General features: G+C 46.9%; 1 protein-coding gene across 3 annotated transcripts in view; it reads left to right on the forward strand.

The window, feature by feature from the left end:
• The window catches only part of COLQ (collagen like tail subunit of asymmetric acetylcholinesterase), a 53881-nt gene extending 38695 nt beyond the window's left edge, over positions 1–15186 (forward strand). For all 3 annotated transcript variants that reach the window (XM_049766142.1, XM_049766143.1, XM_049766145.1), the window contains 6 exons: positions 3468–3573; positions 9103–9242; positions 11535–11654; positions 12170–12290; positions 13085–13187; positions 15117–15186. In XM_049766142.1, the coding sequence (XP_049622099.1) occupies positions 3468–3573; positions 9103–9242; positions 11535–11654; positions 12170–12290; positions 13085–13187; positions 15117–15186 (660 nt within the window). The remainder of the gene's footprint in view (positions 1–3467; positions 3574–9102; positions 9243–11534; positions 11655–12169; positions 12291–13084; positions 13188–15116) is intronic.
• The last annotated feature ends 560 nt before the right edge of the window (positions 15187–15746 follow it).

A 15746-nucleotide genomic window follows, 5' to 3' on the forward strand; every position in this document is an offset into this window, starting at 1 on the left:
TTAAACATTTGATTCCACGAAAAACTTTCTTTTGTATTTCAATTTTAATTTTTTTTTTTTTTTTTTTTTGTTTTTTAGGTCTCACCCGGCAGTGCTCAGGAGTTACTCCTGGCTCCATGCTCAGAAGTCGCTCCTGGCGAGCACGGGGGACCATATGGGACGCCGGGATTCGAACCGATGACCTTTTGCATGAGAGGCAAACGCCTTACCTCCATGCTATCTCTCCGGCCCCTCAATTTTAATTTTTTAACTTTGTTTATTAATCGATTGGTTCTTGGGCCACACCCAGTGATGCTCAGCGGTTACTACTGGCTCTGCACTCAGAAATTGCCCCTGGCAGGATGGGGGACCACATGGGATGCCTGAAATCGAATTGGGACCCTCCCCAGCTGGCTGCATGCAAGGCAAATGCCCTATCACTATGCTATCTCTCAGGCCCCACAAAAAACTTTCCTATGATAAAAACTTAATTCTTTATCTTTGGACCATACCTGGTAGTGCTCAAGGACTATTTCTGGCTCTTTGCTCAGGGATTACACTGGTAGGGCTCAGGGGACTATATGGAGTGTCAGGGACTGAAACCAAGTCAGCCATATGTAGAGCATGCACCCTACTCACCCTACTCACTTTTTCTTCAGTCCTGTGATAAGAACTTTAAAGATCTCAGAACTTTACCCTTTCAGAAAATTTTTATGCCCAATCTATAATATTACCTAGTTACTACACTAGACATTCTAACCCTGGGTTTTACATATCTTTTTATAATTGAGTGTTTTTATCTCTTGATTCCCTTTTACTCATTTTATCATCCCCCCAAATACCTCATGGTTCTTTTTTCTTGTCATAAAGTGATTTTCTAATGTAGAGTGTTATACAAGCATTTGAAGAGATGGGTAGATTGGTTGTTTCTGGAGGTTATTGTAAGTCAACTCCTATCCTGCAATCATAAATTCAGAAGGAATTTCAGAAGATAAGCATTTCAGAGCCAGGAGACTTTTAGTAGCCAGCTCATTCACTCACATTTAGTCACAGGGCAACGAAGGTTAGGGAAGTGAAATACCCAGTCCAGCGCCTCTGAAGAGTCAGCTTCCACATCAGAGGTATAGCCTAACACAGCATTCTTGAACTTTTATATAGCTGCCGACTAGCACCTGGCCTTCATGCCAACCTATGAACCAACAGTTATAATCATTGTGTTAAACCAGCGATTTTTAACTTTTTTTACACCACTAATCCATCAACCTTATTGGAGGAACACAGGCTTAGAGAGTTGAGACTTGCTTTCTCTTACCATTTTCTCAGCCCCTTCACACTTTAGGACTTGCCTTCTGGAAGGCCCGAGGAAAGTAATCAAGAGAATAATTGACTATTATAAGGCCTTTGGCTCCGGAGGGATAACAACTTCCTTAGAGGGATGGCAAAACTTGGTGTCAACAAAGAACAAAAAAGACTTTCCTGGAAAGTGTTCTTCAAAGTTCCTCATTCACAGAGACTTGTTCTGAGCAGATGACCCATAAGCAGAATGTTCTATGACTGTTAGTGTCACAATCAAGGAGTGACGACAGGTCCTTCATGTGGTGGCACTTCCTGTGCTCACAGCCAACTTGCATGGCTGCTAGGGAAACAAGACTTAACTGTGGCTATATTAAGATGGTGTGACTTCCTTTGCCATTCTGGGACTTACTTGCTTACACATGAAATGTCTTAGTTTGGACAAGAAGTGACTCCCTATCCCAGGAAGAAATTAGAAACAAACTATGATCTCATGGGGCCTATATTAAGAGTTTAAGAGATTCTTAAACGTTGCCAAGAAAGTCCCAAGGACCATGCTGACAAGACTTCAGGTCGCATGTCCCCATCATAACTAGAAAGGTCCCACCCAACACATCTTCATCCCAAACTTGCAGAAGATTATGATTCATCAGGTGGGCAAATCAGTCAAAGGAGAAGTATAAAAAGGGTCCAGACCTAAGAGGTTGTGAATCTATCCATATCCTGAGAAGGCTCAGGATAAGAAAGACAATTTAATTACCTAAGAATGAACCTCAAATTGCATCATCTTGTTACTCTGTCAATGTAGGGTAACATTACTTGACTTGTTACTAAGTCATTCTTTTTTTTTTTTTTTTTTTTTTTTGGTTTTTGGGCCACACCCGTTTGACGCTCAGGGGTTACTCCTGGCTATGTGCTCAGAAATCGCCCCTGGCTTGGGGGGACCATATGGGACGCCGGGGGATCGAACCGCGGTCCGTTCCTTGGCTAGCGCTTGTAAGGCAGACACCTTACCTCTAGCGCCACCTTCCCGGCCCACTAAGTCATTCTTAAGGGCAACTACAAGGGGGGTGTGACTCTTGAGACTCCCAGAGCATCAGCAAAAAGGACCCTATCATTAAGAAATCATCAGAACATGACTGAAACCCAACCACAATCATGTTTGTAATCAAGGTTTTTAAATAAAAATATTAAAAATAAAAAGAAACCATCAGAGCTGAGCCAGAGAGATAGCAAGCAGGTAAGGGGTTCAATTTCTGGCATCACCTATGGTCCCCTGAGCACGGCCAGGAGTGATTCCTGAGTGCAGAACCAAGAGTAACATCTGATACCATCGGGTATGATCCAAAAAACAAAAACAGAAAAAGAAAAATAATAATGTTTAGAGAAATAGCTCAGGGGTAAGGCAGTTGCCTTGTATATGACTGACTCTAGCTCAAATACTAGCATTCAATATGGTCCCTTGAGTAAGCCCTAAGCACAGTCAGGTGTCCCCGCCCTCCAAAAAAAGAGAAAGAGGGAAGTATGTAGTCATGTAAAAAAAAAATGAAGCCAAGTAGCCTCTATGATAGTTCACTTGACTCACAATAGCTCTTAGTTCTGTGAAAACCTTTTGATCTTTAGGGGTGAAAAATATCAGATCTTTATCAGCTTCTCAATAATTCCCCGCAGATGTATATTTATTGCCCTCATTTCAGAGTTGAGAAAACAGAGGCATAGAATGTTGACAGGAGGTGGCCAAGCTCTCAAGCCAAGGAAAAACCCAGGTCTCTTTTTCTGTTTGTTTTTTATTTTGCTCACAGAGGTTACTTCTGGATCTGAGCTAAATGGCATGAGGGAAAATCAATGACAAAGAGAACAATCTTTCACTCTCAGAGCTAAAGAATGGGAGGGAATCATGTAGGCATGTTGACTAAGTTCATTAAGTTTTGGGTCCTTCCTGGGGCTTTTTCTTTCTCATCTGCCTAAAGAGGAGAGTGTTTTGTCTTAGTCCTTTCAACTCTCATATGCTATATGTGATAAAAAGTTTGGAATCTCCACTATTTCAGATATCTCTTTCCCTGAGCTGGTGGTTAGGGTTTCTGACTCATTCTTGTGCTAATAAAGTGCAAAGTCATTCCTGCTTGAGAGATAAATGGGGGAGAAAGTTTGCTATGGGTCATTGTCTTAACAGGCCCTATCTTTCTCTTTGTTAGGGTCAGAAGGGAGACAGTGGAGTCATGGGCCCTCCAGGCAAGCCTGGACCTTCTGGTCTACCTGGACGACCAGGACCTCCAGGCTCCCCAGGCTCTCCATCGGCAGGTAAGAACCCCTGCTTCATTTCCTTCATAGTGTCATTTCCTCCACCCAATTAGTCTCTCCAGAGATGGGGAGGTGCCAGCACAGATATGTCTTGTGTTTTGAATTAGATAGAGAGATACTCACATATAGTTCTCTTTTTCCCCATTTTGGATCATTTAACTTTAACACTTAAGGACATTAAACACCATTCTGGTTTTGTTTAGACATTTGTGGGAGTGAATAGAGAAGAGGAAGTTTTAGATTGATGATGCCATTTATACTTTAATTGAAAAATAAGTGGCACACATTTTATCAGTTAACTTGTGATGTGTTCATGGAGCCAAAGCAAGTCTCATAGAAATAGTGAGGTTGCAAATGGCTCTGCTTCATCCAGTGTTCTGAGGGAGTCCTTACTGATCTGCATCAAAATCATTGTACAGAAATTCTGTGGTTCAGTCCCTCCCGCCCTCTCAAACCTGCCCTCCAACCTCTTCTCTCTCATACTCCTTCTGCCAGGCCATAGGAGCATTGCCCTTCTGAGAACAGAGGGTAGGAAGCAGGTTTGTCTACCAGGAAGAAAGCATCATACCCTTGAAAGAGGGAGAAAAAAGAGAAACTGGGAGATCCCCTTAAGTTAGTTGTCAGTAAGTCATTGCATTACCTTGTTTCTGTCCTGTGAAATGAAGGACATGAGGCCTGGGTCCCACATCCATTGCCCTGTTCCTATAAAGGTAATGAGGTAATCCAGATGGGCCCTTCCAATCATCCCTTGTCCTCCTGGGCTCTAATGAGCTGAACATTTCCCTCCAGTGCCATGACCTTGACCTGCCACCTCCGGAGACTGAATAACTTAGGTTCATCTTTGCAAAGGGCTTTCTTGGCTCTTGGGGGGTACTTATGTAGTCCTTAAACTGAGAAGTATCTAGGGAAGTTGGTGATGGCTTGGTTGACTCACTGCATCTATGGTAGGACTGTCCACATCTAACCTGAACCCCATTTCTCTCCTGCTCTGGGATAGTGAGAGTGCAGACCCTTACTCGCAGTAACCTTCTCAGGAGACAGTTTTGTTTGTGGGTGCACCTCTTCCCTTTAATATGATCAACACACTTCTTCACCCTACTCTGAGTCTTTCAATATCTCTTCATCCAGCTGATCCTCTTGCCCTCCACACCCCATTCTTTATGGGAACCAACCTCACCTCCCATCCTATGGGACTCTGTTAAGCTGCAACACATTTCTATGATCTGGCTTATCACCTGGCTTAAGGGGCATGACAGTCCCCCACAAACTCCCCTCCCTGGTACATAGTTTGTATTTGCAGGGTTTCCTTTGTGTCTGGATTCTCTATGGTGGTAGCCCTTTGCCCCCACCCCAACTTTTCTTCCAGACAGTAAGATCTTGAGACAGGAATATGGGAGACTCATACATAGACCCAGCCTCTGCAGTTGGGTTGGAAGCTAGGGTATCTTGTGGCTACAGGTGGGTTAGAGGACTAGTATCTGCAGGTGAATTGGGGGGCTGGTGTCTACAAATGGGTTGGAGGGCTAATGCCTACAGATGGGTTGGGGACCTGGTGTCTACAGGTGAGTGGGGAACTGGTATCTGCAGGTGGGTTGGGGGCTGGTGGTTGAAGGGCTAGGCCCTGAAAGTAGCACAGATGTGACTGCACAGACTCTAGATGTCCCACCTGGGTTGTCACCTGGGAGCTAGAGTGAAACCCAGGGCAGCTCTCACTGACATCTCCCTATGCCTTCCTTGGACCCACTCCCCAGAGTAAGGGTTGGAGAACATGAGGTAGACCTATTTGCTTTGGGGGAGTTAGAAGAGCTGGGCGAAGGGAGTTTAAGAGATTTACAAGTTAGCTCAACATCAAGACTTGGGAGAGACCCAGTTCGTTCCTGAGTCTGATAAAATCCCAGCCCCAAACCAAGGAAAGTCCATTATCCTACCTTGAGACCTGCCCCCCCTGCTCCCTAATATTTCTTTTTATGTTGCATTTTATTTCTTGGGCCATGCCCAGATGTGGCACCCAGGGGTTACTCCTGGCTCTGAGCTCAGACATTACTCTTGACAGGCTGGGGGTACATGTGGGATGCTGGGGATCGATCCTGAGTTGGCCGCATGCAAGACAAATGACCTATTTGCTGTGTTATCATTTTGGCCCCTCTAAATATTTCTGACCCAGCCACAGCCCCACCTACTGGTCCTCAGGTCCTGGGTCCAGCCCTTTGCTGACACATGGGCACCTCAAACTCCAAGGACTTTTTGGTCAGGATGGTGGCCATGGCAGGGTAGGAGTGAGCCTGGGACTCCTCCTAGGGAGGCTGGAAGCCTCTGTGGTGCACACCGGGAGCTGGAAAGTGACTTAAGACTGTCCTGTGATTTCTCTGCCATCTCCTAGGTTCCCCTCTCAGCAGGGGAGAGTGGTAGTGGCCATTCCCCTGGGTTAAACTGGGGATGTTGGTGTCACTGTGCCCTACAAGGAAGCTTGGCAGAAAGCAGCCTGGGAAAGATGTCCTCTGACAGCTGGGAGGAAGGAAGCAGCAGGGAAACTGCAGTGGTAGCAGGAAGCGGGCTCTGGGCCACATCCTGTGATGCCAGGGGAAAGATGGTGCAGGGTGGGGTGGGAGGAAGCAGAGAGGGCAGGAGAGTCTGATTACTCAAGTTGTAGGGCAAGAAGGCATGGGGGTGGGCAAGACCCTTGAGAATGCTGTTTGCAGTAAGCCGGGACAAGTCTGACTGCTTCCTACCTGCCTCCTTCCTGCCCCGGTAGGTATGAGCACATCAGCAGGCACTGCCAGCTTCCTGCTTACATGTGCTAAGATGATGGTCCAGGATGAGTGGCAGGTTGTAAGTCAAAGTAAACTCAGTTTTCAACCTCATCACTAGTTTTCCAGAGGGACAAACCTCAGAGGCCAGGACTCCAGAGAAGGTTCTGCAATCTCAGAATCTTCTGGATTTAATACCAGCTTTTTAATCTTCTAGCTTTAATACCAGCTCCATACCCCTGGTACAAGCCCTGGGAGATTCCCACCTGGGTGTCCAATTACCCAGAATAGTTCTGTGCTGGATGCTTCTTTGTTTCTCCAAGCTATTCACAAAACATGAGAGCTGCAGGCTGTAGCCCTTACAGAGCTGTGTTTATCCCTGTTCAAGTGAACAGACGTCTCTAAGCCATTGCAGGCTGTAGTCAAATCTCCTAGCCAGCATGCCAGTTGCATTCTCATCTGTACATGTTTACCCCATAGCCAGGAAGGCTCAGGGTTTGAGGGTCTGAGGGTTCTTTTCCCACTGGGGATCCTCCTCCAGTTACAGCTGATGCCTGGTCAGGCCTCTCTCCAGGGTTTCTTTTACTTTCTTCTGGTATCTGTGAATGGCACGTGCAGCCTGAAACCCATGACTGGTTTTCTCCATGTCTGTTTTTTTCCCCCTTCTCAGAACAAGAACAAGACTTTTATTTCTTTTCTCTGTCCCCTCATTCCTTCTCTTCCCATAGGAAAACTCTTGATCTAGCACTTTGACTTTTAGACTTTTCAGAACAAGCCTGCCTCCATCCATTCATGTGGTCCTCCTGCAAACCTGTGTCTTTTCTTGACCTTTGTCATCTCCAAGAGCATGAAAATGGGCACCAGTCCTGGCCTTGTAGAATCTATATTCTCCAGGGGTGGATGTGAGGGTCAGGAGATGGACCTCAGTCAGATTCTTTCTTGTAAATAATCTTGAATCCAAATCATCTTGTAAATTATCTTGAATTTGAGTGAGATCAGTGTAGAAGAGGCATTGGCATGATGAACTGCACCAGAGGGGTGCATGACAGGTTCAGTAATTCATAAAGCAGATTGGAGTTATAAGACTGTTGGTAGGGAGTTTGCCTTGCATTGAACTGACTTTGAATTTAATCCCGGACATCCCATATGGTCCCACAGAGCCAGGAATAATCCCTGTGTGCCCCCAAACCAATAAATAATTAACACCCCCCCAAAAAAACCCCAAATTCACAAGGCTTCTTTAGAACAATAAGGTTTAAAGCCAGATTAGTAGCTCCTTAAGGAGACACCCAGAGAGCAAAGGTGAAGGGGAGAATATTCTTGGATGGGGTTTGGAAAGAGACAATGGCATTTCCCCAGAACAGACTTCTCAGTCTTGGTGTGCACTGGAGAGTTTTTGAAAGGTTCGTTCCTCAGCAACCTTGGTAGGACTGAGCCAAGGCAGACACCACTGACCCCTAGTAGACCACCCACGTGGCAAGGATTTCATCCTCATCAAATGTTGTCAGGACATGTTTCTTGATGGTTTTAGTAGGACAAGCATTTTCTTTCTTTTTTTTTTTTTTTTTAGTTTTTTTTGGGGCCACACCCGGCAGTGCTCAGGGGTTACTCCTGGCTGTCTGCTCAGAAATAGCTCCTGGCAGGCACGGGGGACCATATGGGACACCGGGATTCGAACCAACCACCTTTGGTCCTGGATCGGCTGCTTGCAAGGCAAACGCCACTGTGCTATCTCTCCGGGCCCAGGACAAGCATTTTCAAACCTTCTATTTCCTCTAGATGAAATAAAAGAAACTCCCACATCTCCTGTGCACAGATGTACATAAAAGTAAAAGAACAAGGGAGCAGAAACTAGTTCAGTGTGCATATGTGAAACCGTGGATCTGATGCTTTAACACCACAAATTAAAATCATATTAACAGGGCCCACAGTGATAGCACAGCAGGGAGAGCAGTTGCCTTGCATACAGCTGGGCTCAAGCCTCAGTATCCCATATGAGCCAATTACTCCTGAGCCTGCCGGGAGTAATTTCTGAGCACTGCTGGATGACCAAAAAATCAAACCAAACACAAACCAAAAATAAAACCCAACATAATACAATACTTTAAAAATATAAGTATCAAAAATGATTAGTTAAAAAAACCAATTATCAGCATACCATATGTCCATCAGCAAGACCCCCCCCACCAAACAATTATTTTTTTCTTAAGTCCAGAGGGAGAGTAGTTAACTTTTTCCAAAGTAGCTAAATGTTTTCAAATTTTCCTTATGATGATTTCTTGGCTCATACTTGTGACTTGTGGTTGCAACAGGGCTTCAGCAGCACCATTCATTATATCTATCTTTGGACAGAAAAAAAGAGGAAACTCTTGTTTCCCAACAGCTGTATTTCTTCCTTATTGGTATAGAATTTCCCAGGTTCCCACTCTTCTGCCATGGCAGACCTCAAATTGGCCAACACAGTGGCCCATGGTGAGGAGAAAAAGAGTCTAAGAAATAGAATGACTGATTTTTTTTTTTTAATCTTTAGCATGTAGAGAGAGGGGGATAGGGACAGGCGGGTTAGGAAAGGTGCTGCCATACACAGGGAAATTCAAGAGCCCACAGAAAACATTAACTCTTCAACATATCAGTCAAAAGCATTTATCTGAAATTCTCCCACAGTTAGCTTGTGTCCTGAAACACTGAGGATTTCTACCTTCTCTGTTAAGATGGCACCTCCCCAAGCTAATTGCTTCTCTCTGCCCTGGCTTTATTCACAGAGTAATCTGTTATTTCCTAGGACATCTTGTCATGGGACCCAAAGGAGAAAGAGGACTTCCGGGACCTCCAGGAAGATGCCTGTGTGGGAACCCCCGGAATGTGAATAATCCCTCCCATGGGGACTCTGTGTCTGGGCCCAGCTCCCCTCAAGTTCCTGTGGTAAGACTCTTTGAGGAGAAATCTGGGGTGTCTGTCCTGCAGAACCTAGTATCTCAGTGTTTTGTAAATATCTTCTGGTAATGTTTATTCCTCCTTTCCTTGCCCCATGATACTGAGTAATAAGCTCTTGATGGGAAATTGGGAAACAGAAAATCAAAAACAGGAAAAGAAAGGATTCATTTTGGAATACTCCTTTTCTTGAGAGTGGGGGTAGCAACTCAAAGGCTATTCCCATATTTGTGCTCAAGGTTCCTTTCCGCCATTCTGAGGGGATCAGTTAGTGCTGGGATTGCATCTGGCTGCCCTTGGTCCTCTAACCCATCTCCCTGGCCTCACTTTGTCTTTTTTTTTTTTTTTAAAAAGAACAACTGTTTTAGTTTTTAAGCCACACCAGAGACACTCAGAGATTACTCCTGACTCTGTGCTCAGGAATCACTCCTAGAGATGCTCAAGGAACCGTCCTGGGCATATAGGATAGTAGGGATCAAACCTGAGTCAACTACATGCAAGGCAAAAACCCTACCCATTGTACTATATCACTCTAGCCCCAAGAACAACTTTTATATGGTTGGAATTACATAGTAAATCAGTTCTTCAGCTGAAACCCAGCTATGTTCAAACTGTTGTGAACGTGTCTCTGTTTCTTGAGATATTGTTAGGGGGCCACACATGGTGGTATTCAAGGCTTATACCTGGCACTGTTGTGAGGAATCACTCTCGGCAAGATAGGGGACATATTCCATGCCAAGGATCAAACCTAGATTGGCTTTATGTGAGGCAAGTATCCTACGCACCATACTATCTCTCCTGTCCTGTCAACCTGATTTTAACTTTTTTATCATAAAGAATATAAATGTATGCAAAAGGAGAACAGTGTAATAGACCTTCATTTTAGTTCAGTAATTATCGACTTATCAATTGGACTCACAATTTCATTTTCTCTTTACACCAAATTCACTACTGTCTACCCTTGTGTGGATTATCTCATGTAAACTCTGAATCTGAATGTATTATAGCATCATTTGGATGGATATTCTATGATTGAGCTGTATTTTGTTTAGCCAGTATCCTATGGTTGGATAATTTATAAGGTATTTCTTTTAGTACAAATAATTTAAGAATAGGGGCCGGCAAGGTGGCGCTAGAGGTAAGGTGTCTGCCTTGTAAGCGCTAGCCAAGGAAGGACCGCGGTTTGATCCTCCGGCGTCCCATATGGTTCCCCCAAGCCAGGGGCAATTTCTGAGCACTTAGCCAGGAGTAACCCCTGAGCATCAAACGGGTGTGGCCCCAAAACCAAAAAACAAACAAAAATAATAATTTTAGAATAGTTTGCAGGGAGGAGAGAGGGGGGAGAGAGAGAAAGAGAGAAAGAGAGAGAAAGAGAGAGAGAGAGAAAGAGTGTTAAGGAGCTTGCCTTCTGGGGCCAGAGTGATAACAGAGCAGTAGGGCATTTGCTTTGCATGCAGCTGACCCAGATGGACCCAGATTTCAATCCCCAGCATCCCATATGGTCCCCCTAGCCTGTCAGTAGCAATTTCTGAGTTCAGAGCCAAGAGTAACCTCTCAGAGCAACAGGGTGTGACCCAAAAACCCAACCCCCTAAAAAAAAAGATGGAGCTTGCCTTGTGCATAGCTGATCCAGTTTGGTTCCTGATACCATTATGATCACCTGTGTACCCAGGAGTGATCCTTAACACAGAAGCAAAATCCAACTGTGCAGCATAGAGCCAGAATGTATGATCCCAAAGCTCAGAAACAAACAAAAATAAGATACACATATCACATAAACAAAAAGAATCATCTTCAGAGCGAGGGGGGGGATATATATCACAGAAGCAGACAAGGCAGAGGAGGTAGGGTGGGAGGGAAACTGAGGACATTGGTTGAGGAAAATGTACACTGATGAAGGGTGTTGGACATTGTATGTCTGAAGTTTAATCATGAACAATTTGTAACTGTGTATCTCATGGCGATTCAATGAAAATATTTTTTTAAAAGAATTATTCCCAGATGTTGATATACTTAAATAGATGGTCTGCCTTTGCAATGAACTTTTTGAACATGAGGAAGTTAAAATCATTTTTAACCATGAATGTTTTTCATGTCAAACTATCAGATTGAGCAGTTGTGGGAGTCAAGTCATGCCCACACTCTCAAGATCCCCTAGAAGGGATAAGGAGTATAATAAACAGTCCCCTTGCTCCCAGTGGTACCAACCCCAAAATAAAGACTGCCTCTAGTCCCAGCTTTTCGCCCCCAATGCCTGAATCCTCATCTCTGTATTCTGGGCAGATCTTTGTGGTCAATGACCAGGAGGAGCTGGAGAGACTCAATACCCAGAATGCCATCGCCTTTCGCAGAGACCAGAGATCTCTGTACTTCAAGGACAGTTTTGGCTGGCTCCCCATCCAGGTAATCTGCATGCCTGTCCACCCCACCAGGGCCCAAAGTGCCTCATTCAAGGAAGGGAAGGCCAGGGGCTGGAGTGGTGGCGCAAGTGGTAGGGTGTTTGCCTTGCACGTGCTAACCTAGAACAGACTGCAGTTCAATCCCCCAGCATCTCATATGGTCCCCCATGCCAGGAGCGATTTCTGAGTGCATAGCCAGGAGTAACCCCTGAGGGTCACCGGGTGTGGACCCCCCCCAAAAAAGGAAGGGGAGGCCATCAGGTGGAGGCAGTGCTGTCTGCAGAAAGGGCTGAGCCCCTCTCCAGGCCCTGCACACAGCCTCTGCTCTGTGCTGGGGAACATGGCCTCTGTACAGTCACTTCCCTACCTTCCTGACATCACCTGAGCTCAGGTGACAGGAGAGGAATGATTGTCAGCCCCAGGGCTGTCCCCTGACTGGGTCCCCCAATCCAATGCCTCCCCTGCCTGTGCCTACCTGCCATGATAGCCCTGGTAACTGTGGTGTGTCTCTGTGGCCAGCTGACCCCATTCTACCCTGGGGGCTATCCTGTTGCCCGCCGCAGCACCTGTGGGGATGGGGTCATCCAGCCTGGGGAGGAATGTGATGACGGGAACGACGATGCCAATGACAGCTGCATCAGTGAGTGGGGCCTGGTTTGGGGATGCCCTGTATAGGGGTACATGGGAAAAGACAGAAGCTCTGGCTCCTGACACGCTCTCCAGACAAATGGCAGCTCTGACACCTCCAGACTGCCCAGGGGGGTTGTAATCAAGGGGGTTTTCCCTGAAAGGCCTCCTGGTCCCCAAGTGCAGCTCTAGGGAAAATTGGGTTCCTAGGCCTCATTCTGGTCAAACCCCATATTCCCACCATACTTCCTCAAAAGGGAAATGGACGCAGGATTGAGTAACCAGGAAAAATAAGGACACAGTCAGGTTTCTGCACTCAAGAGGGGCAAGGAGAAAGACAGAGTGGGGGATGGGGGCTTGAGGGGTCTGGAAACTGAGGTTTCACTTGGGGCATGGGTTTGTCTGGAACCCTTCTGACAATGGCCCATAAATCACATGACAGGAAAGAGCTTACAACAGAGGAGCCCACGTGAGAGAGGAGACCCCCCCATTAAAGATCTGTCCTCATGACACACAAGGGCCAGTGTCACTGGCCTGAAGCCCCTTATAGACAGACAGACAAGTCTCCATGGTCTATGCCCATCTCAGGGATGCCCTCATGCCTACACCCCAGCTTGTGTGAGATGAGGACATGAGACCCTGAGAGGCCAATAGATGGTTCTCAAGGGTGGTATTTGGATGTCTAAGGGGCCACCCGGGATTGTTCTTGAAGCTTCATGGAAGCCTGTTGGTGGAGTGGTGGTCACACTATCCTGACAGGGTGAGGCATGAGGCCGTCTCGCCCTCTCACTTCCTGACTCTCCTCAGGTTGTCACCGGGCCTACTGTGGAGATGGTCACCGACACAGGGGCGTGGAGGACTGTGACGGCTCTGATTTTGGCTACCTGACATGTGAGACATACCTGCCTGGGTAGGAACTATTTCCACATGCCTCCCTCCTGCTATGTTTCCCCTTCATCTCATGTTCCAGGGAGGTTCAGTGACAGAATAACAAAGTTCCTGCTTCCAAGGGGGATAGTCATTAGATGTAGTCTGTGTTCCACTAAGACATTGTCCTGGGCTGGGGCACCTCAGCTTTCGGGGTCCTGAGAGGCAGCTCCAACACCCAAATTCTGCTGGATTGTAGGGGTGAGGAAGAAACCCAGAAGGATGGGGTATTAGGGCCTCACAGGCTTTAAGCATCAGTGTTATCCACAGCTTCATTGTGAGTTGAAGCGAGATTGCAGCTGTATTTCATCTAATCTGGCTGCTTTGTGTGGCCTCAACAATAACCCCCTGGAACTTAGGGTCCCCCTTCAGGGACACTCCTTAGTTTTCCCAGAGATGGCTCAGCAGTGCATATGTGACCTATATGCATATCTGTAGTCCTGGTCTCCATAAGTTTATCTTCTAAGCCCATTGCAGGTCCCAGGAGGGGTCTACGTCTAGAACACGGCCTCCTTTTAGGGTTCAAAATAGCATCACAAACCTTACTGAACCAGAGTTGTACCCAATCCTTGGTTAAACAAAGGGAGCATTTCTCTCCTTTGTTCCACCCCCTGCTCTTCCCTTGGCCTCTGAGAGGACTGTTGGCTTCCCAGTCCTCCAGACTCTCAGGAAGCTAGCCACCAGCCTCTGCTGGTCTCTGCCATCTGGAAGGCTTGGGTCCTGTCCTGTGAGAGAACAGACTGTACTGATCCTCTCTGCTCTCCCTTCTGAGAGGGTCTCCTCAAAACTCCCTTCCCCAAACAAAGATCAAATCAGCTGGGGGAACTGCAGACTTGGGGGAACTTCAGCATTGCAAGGAGACCACTTCATCCTATGTCTTCACTACTCCAGAGAGGACATAGAGAGGAACCCAGGAACTGGGCAGGGCTGCTGCAGGCTCCACAAAAATATGATTGGAGGGCTTTTCCAATGCCCAGAAGCCCCGTGGATGCCTGTGAGTGTGTGTGTAAAGGCTCACACTGTCTCAAGATTAGCACAGATGCAGACATGATTCAAGGAGGATCAACCACAACCACATATAGTGATTGACATTCATTAGAAAAAAATTCAGTCATGTTAGATGGATTTTAAGGATGCAATAGGTCAGGGCCGGGGAGATAGCATGGAGGTAAGGCATTTGCCTTTCATGCAGAAGGTCATCGGTTTGAATCTTGGCATCCCATATAGTCCCCTGAGCCTGCCAGGAGCGATTTCTGAGCATAGAGCCAGGAGTAACCCCTGAGCGCTGCCGGGTGTGACCCAAACCTCCCCCCCCCCAAAAAAAAGAATGCAATAGGTCTAGTTGGCTAGGGCCACCTTATTGAACCCCAGAGAATTTGACTGTTGGCTTTGGCACAGAAAATTTTTTTTTTTTTGTGGTTTTTGGGTCACACCCGGCAGTGCTCAGGGGTTACTCCTGGCTCCAGGCTCAGAAATTGCTCCTGACAGGCACGGGGTACCATATGGGATGCTGGGATTCGAACCAATGACCTTCTGCATGAAAGGCAAACACCTTACCTCCATGCTATCTCTCCGGCCCCAGCACAGGATGTTTTGACACACAGCATAGGGGAATCTTTGCAGGGTTGAGAAGGGTTGGATTCTCAGGTAGGTACTATGGTAGGAGAAAGAACCATTTTCTTCTGCTTAAGACCACCCCCCCCAAATTTGGGACATTCGGGGTGTTGAGAGGTCAGGACACAACACCCACCTCAAGCCCCTCACCCCAGAAGTGGACAGTCTGTACTATACCTGGACCCCAAGTGTGGTGGTTACAGGCGCTGCTGTGGATGAGATTGGACCCCAAACCCTCGAGGTAGGTGGCGGAGAGGGGATGGGCAGGTTCTCAGATTTTTCTGTGTCTCCCCCACAGGTCCTATGGAGACTTGCAGTGCACCCCATACTGCTCCATCGACTCCACACCTTGCCGCTACTTCACGTGAGGGGCGCAGGTGGGCCACATCATTGCATGGGCAGCCATTTCCCGGCCATGTCCAGCTGGCCTCACATCACCTGGACTTCATCATCATGTGACACAAATACACAGGGAAAGGCTTGCTACTTCAACATGCTTTTAACTCAGCTCAGTGGGAAGATGCTAGGACCACCACCTCCTGACTTCCTCCAAATGCTGAACAGCCTTCCACAGACCCCACATGGGGTCTATCTGCCATTGCACTGTCCCGGCCCTAAGAGACCTATAATTTTCCTCACAAGGGAGCCACCGCTGCCAGGACTTGGCTGTACAGGGTCAAACTTAGGTCAAAACCTGCAGGGTTGTCATAGGGGTCTGGTGAATAGGCCTCTGTGTGCCCACCTCTCATGTGGGCTGGGGCCTTGGGCCTTGAACCACAAAGCCTGGACAACATAGGCCTGTTCTCTCAGAGGAGAGCTCTAGCTCCACGAAGAGGTCCCTCAAATTGTCCGTGGATGCTGAGGTGGCTCCCTCATGAAGAGACACAACTGTGAAGAAGTAGCGAGGAGGCAATCACATGGTCCTGCT

The sequence above is a fragment of the Suncus etruscus genome, chromosome 20 (genome assembly GCF_024139225.1).
Source record: "Suncus etruscus isolate mSunEtr1 chromosome 20, mSunEtr1.pri.cur, whole genome shotgun sequence".
NCBI lineage: Eukaryota > Metazoa > Chordata > Mammalia > Eulipotyphla > Soricidae > Suncus > Suncus etruscus.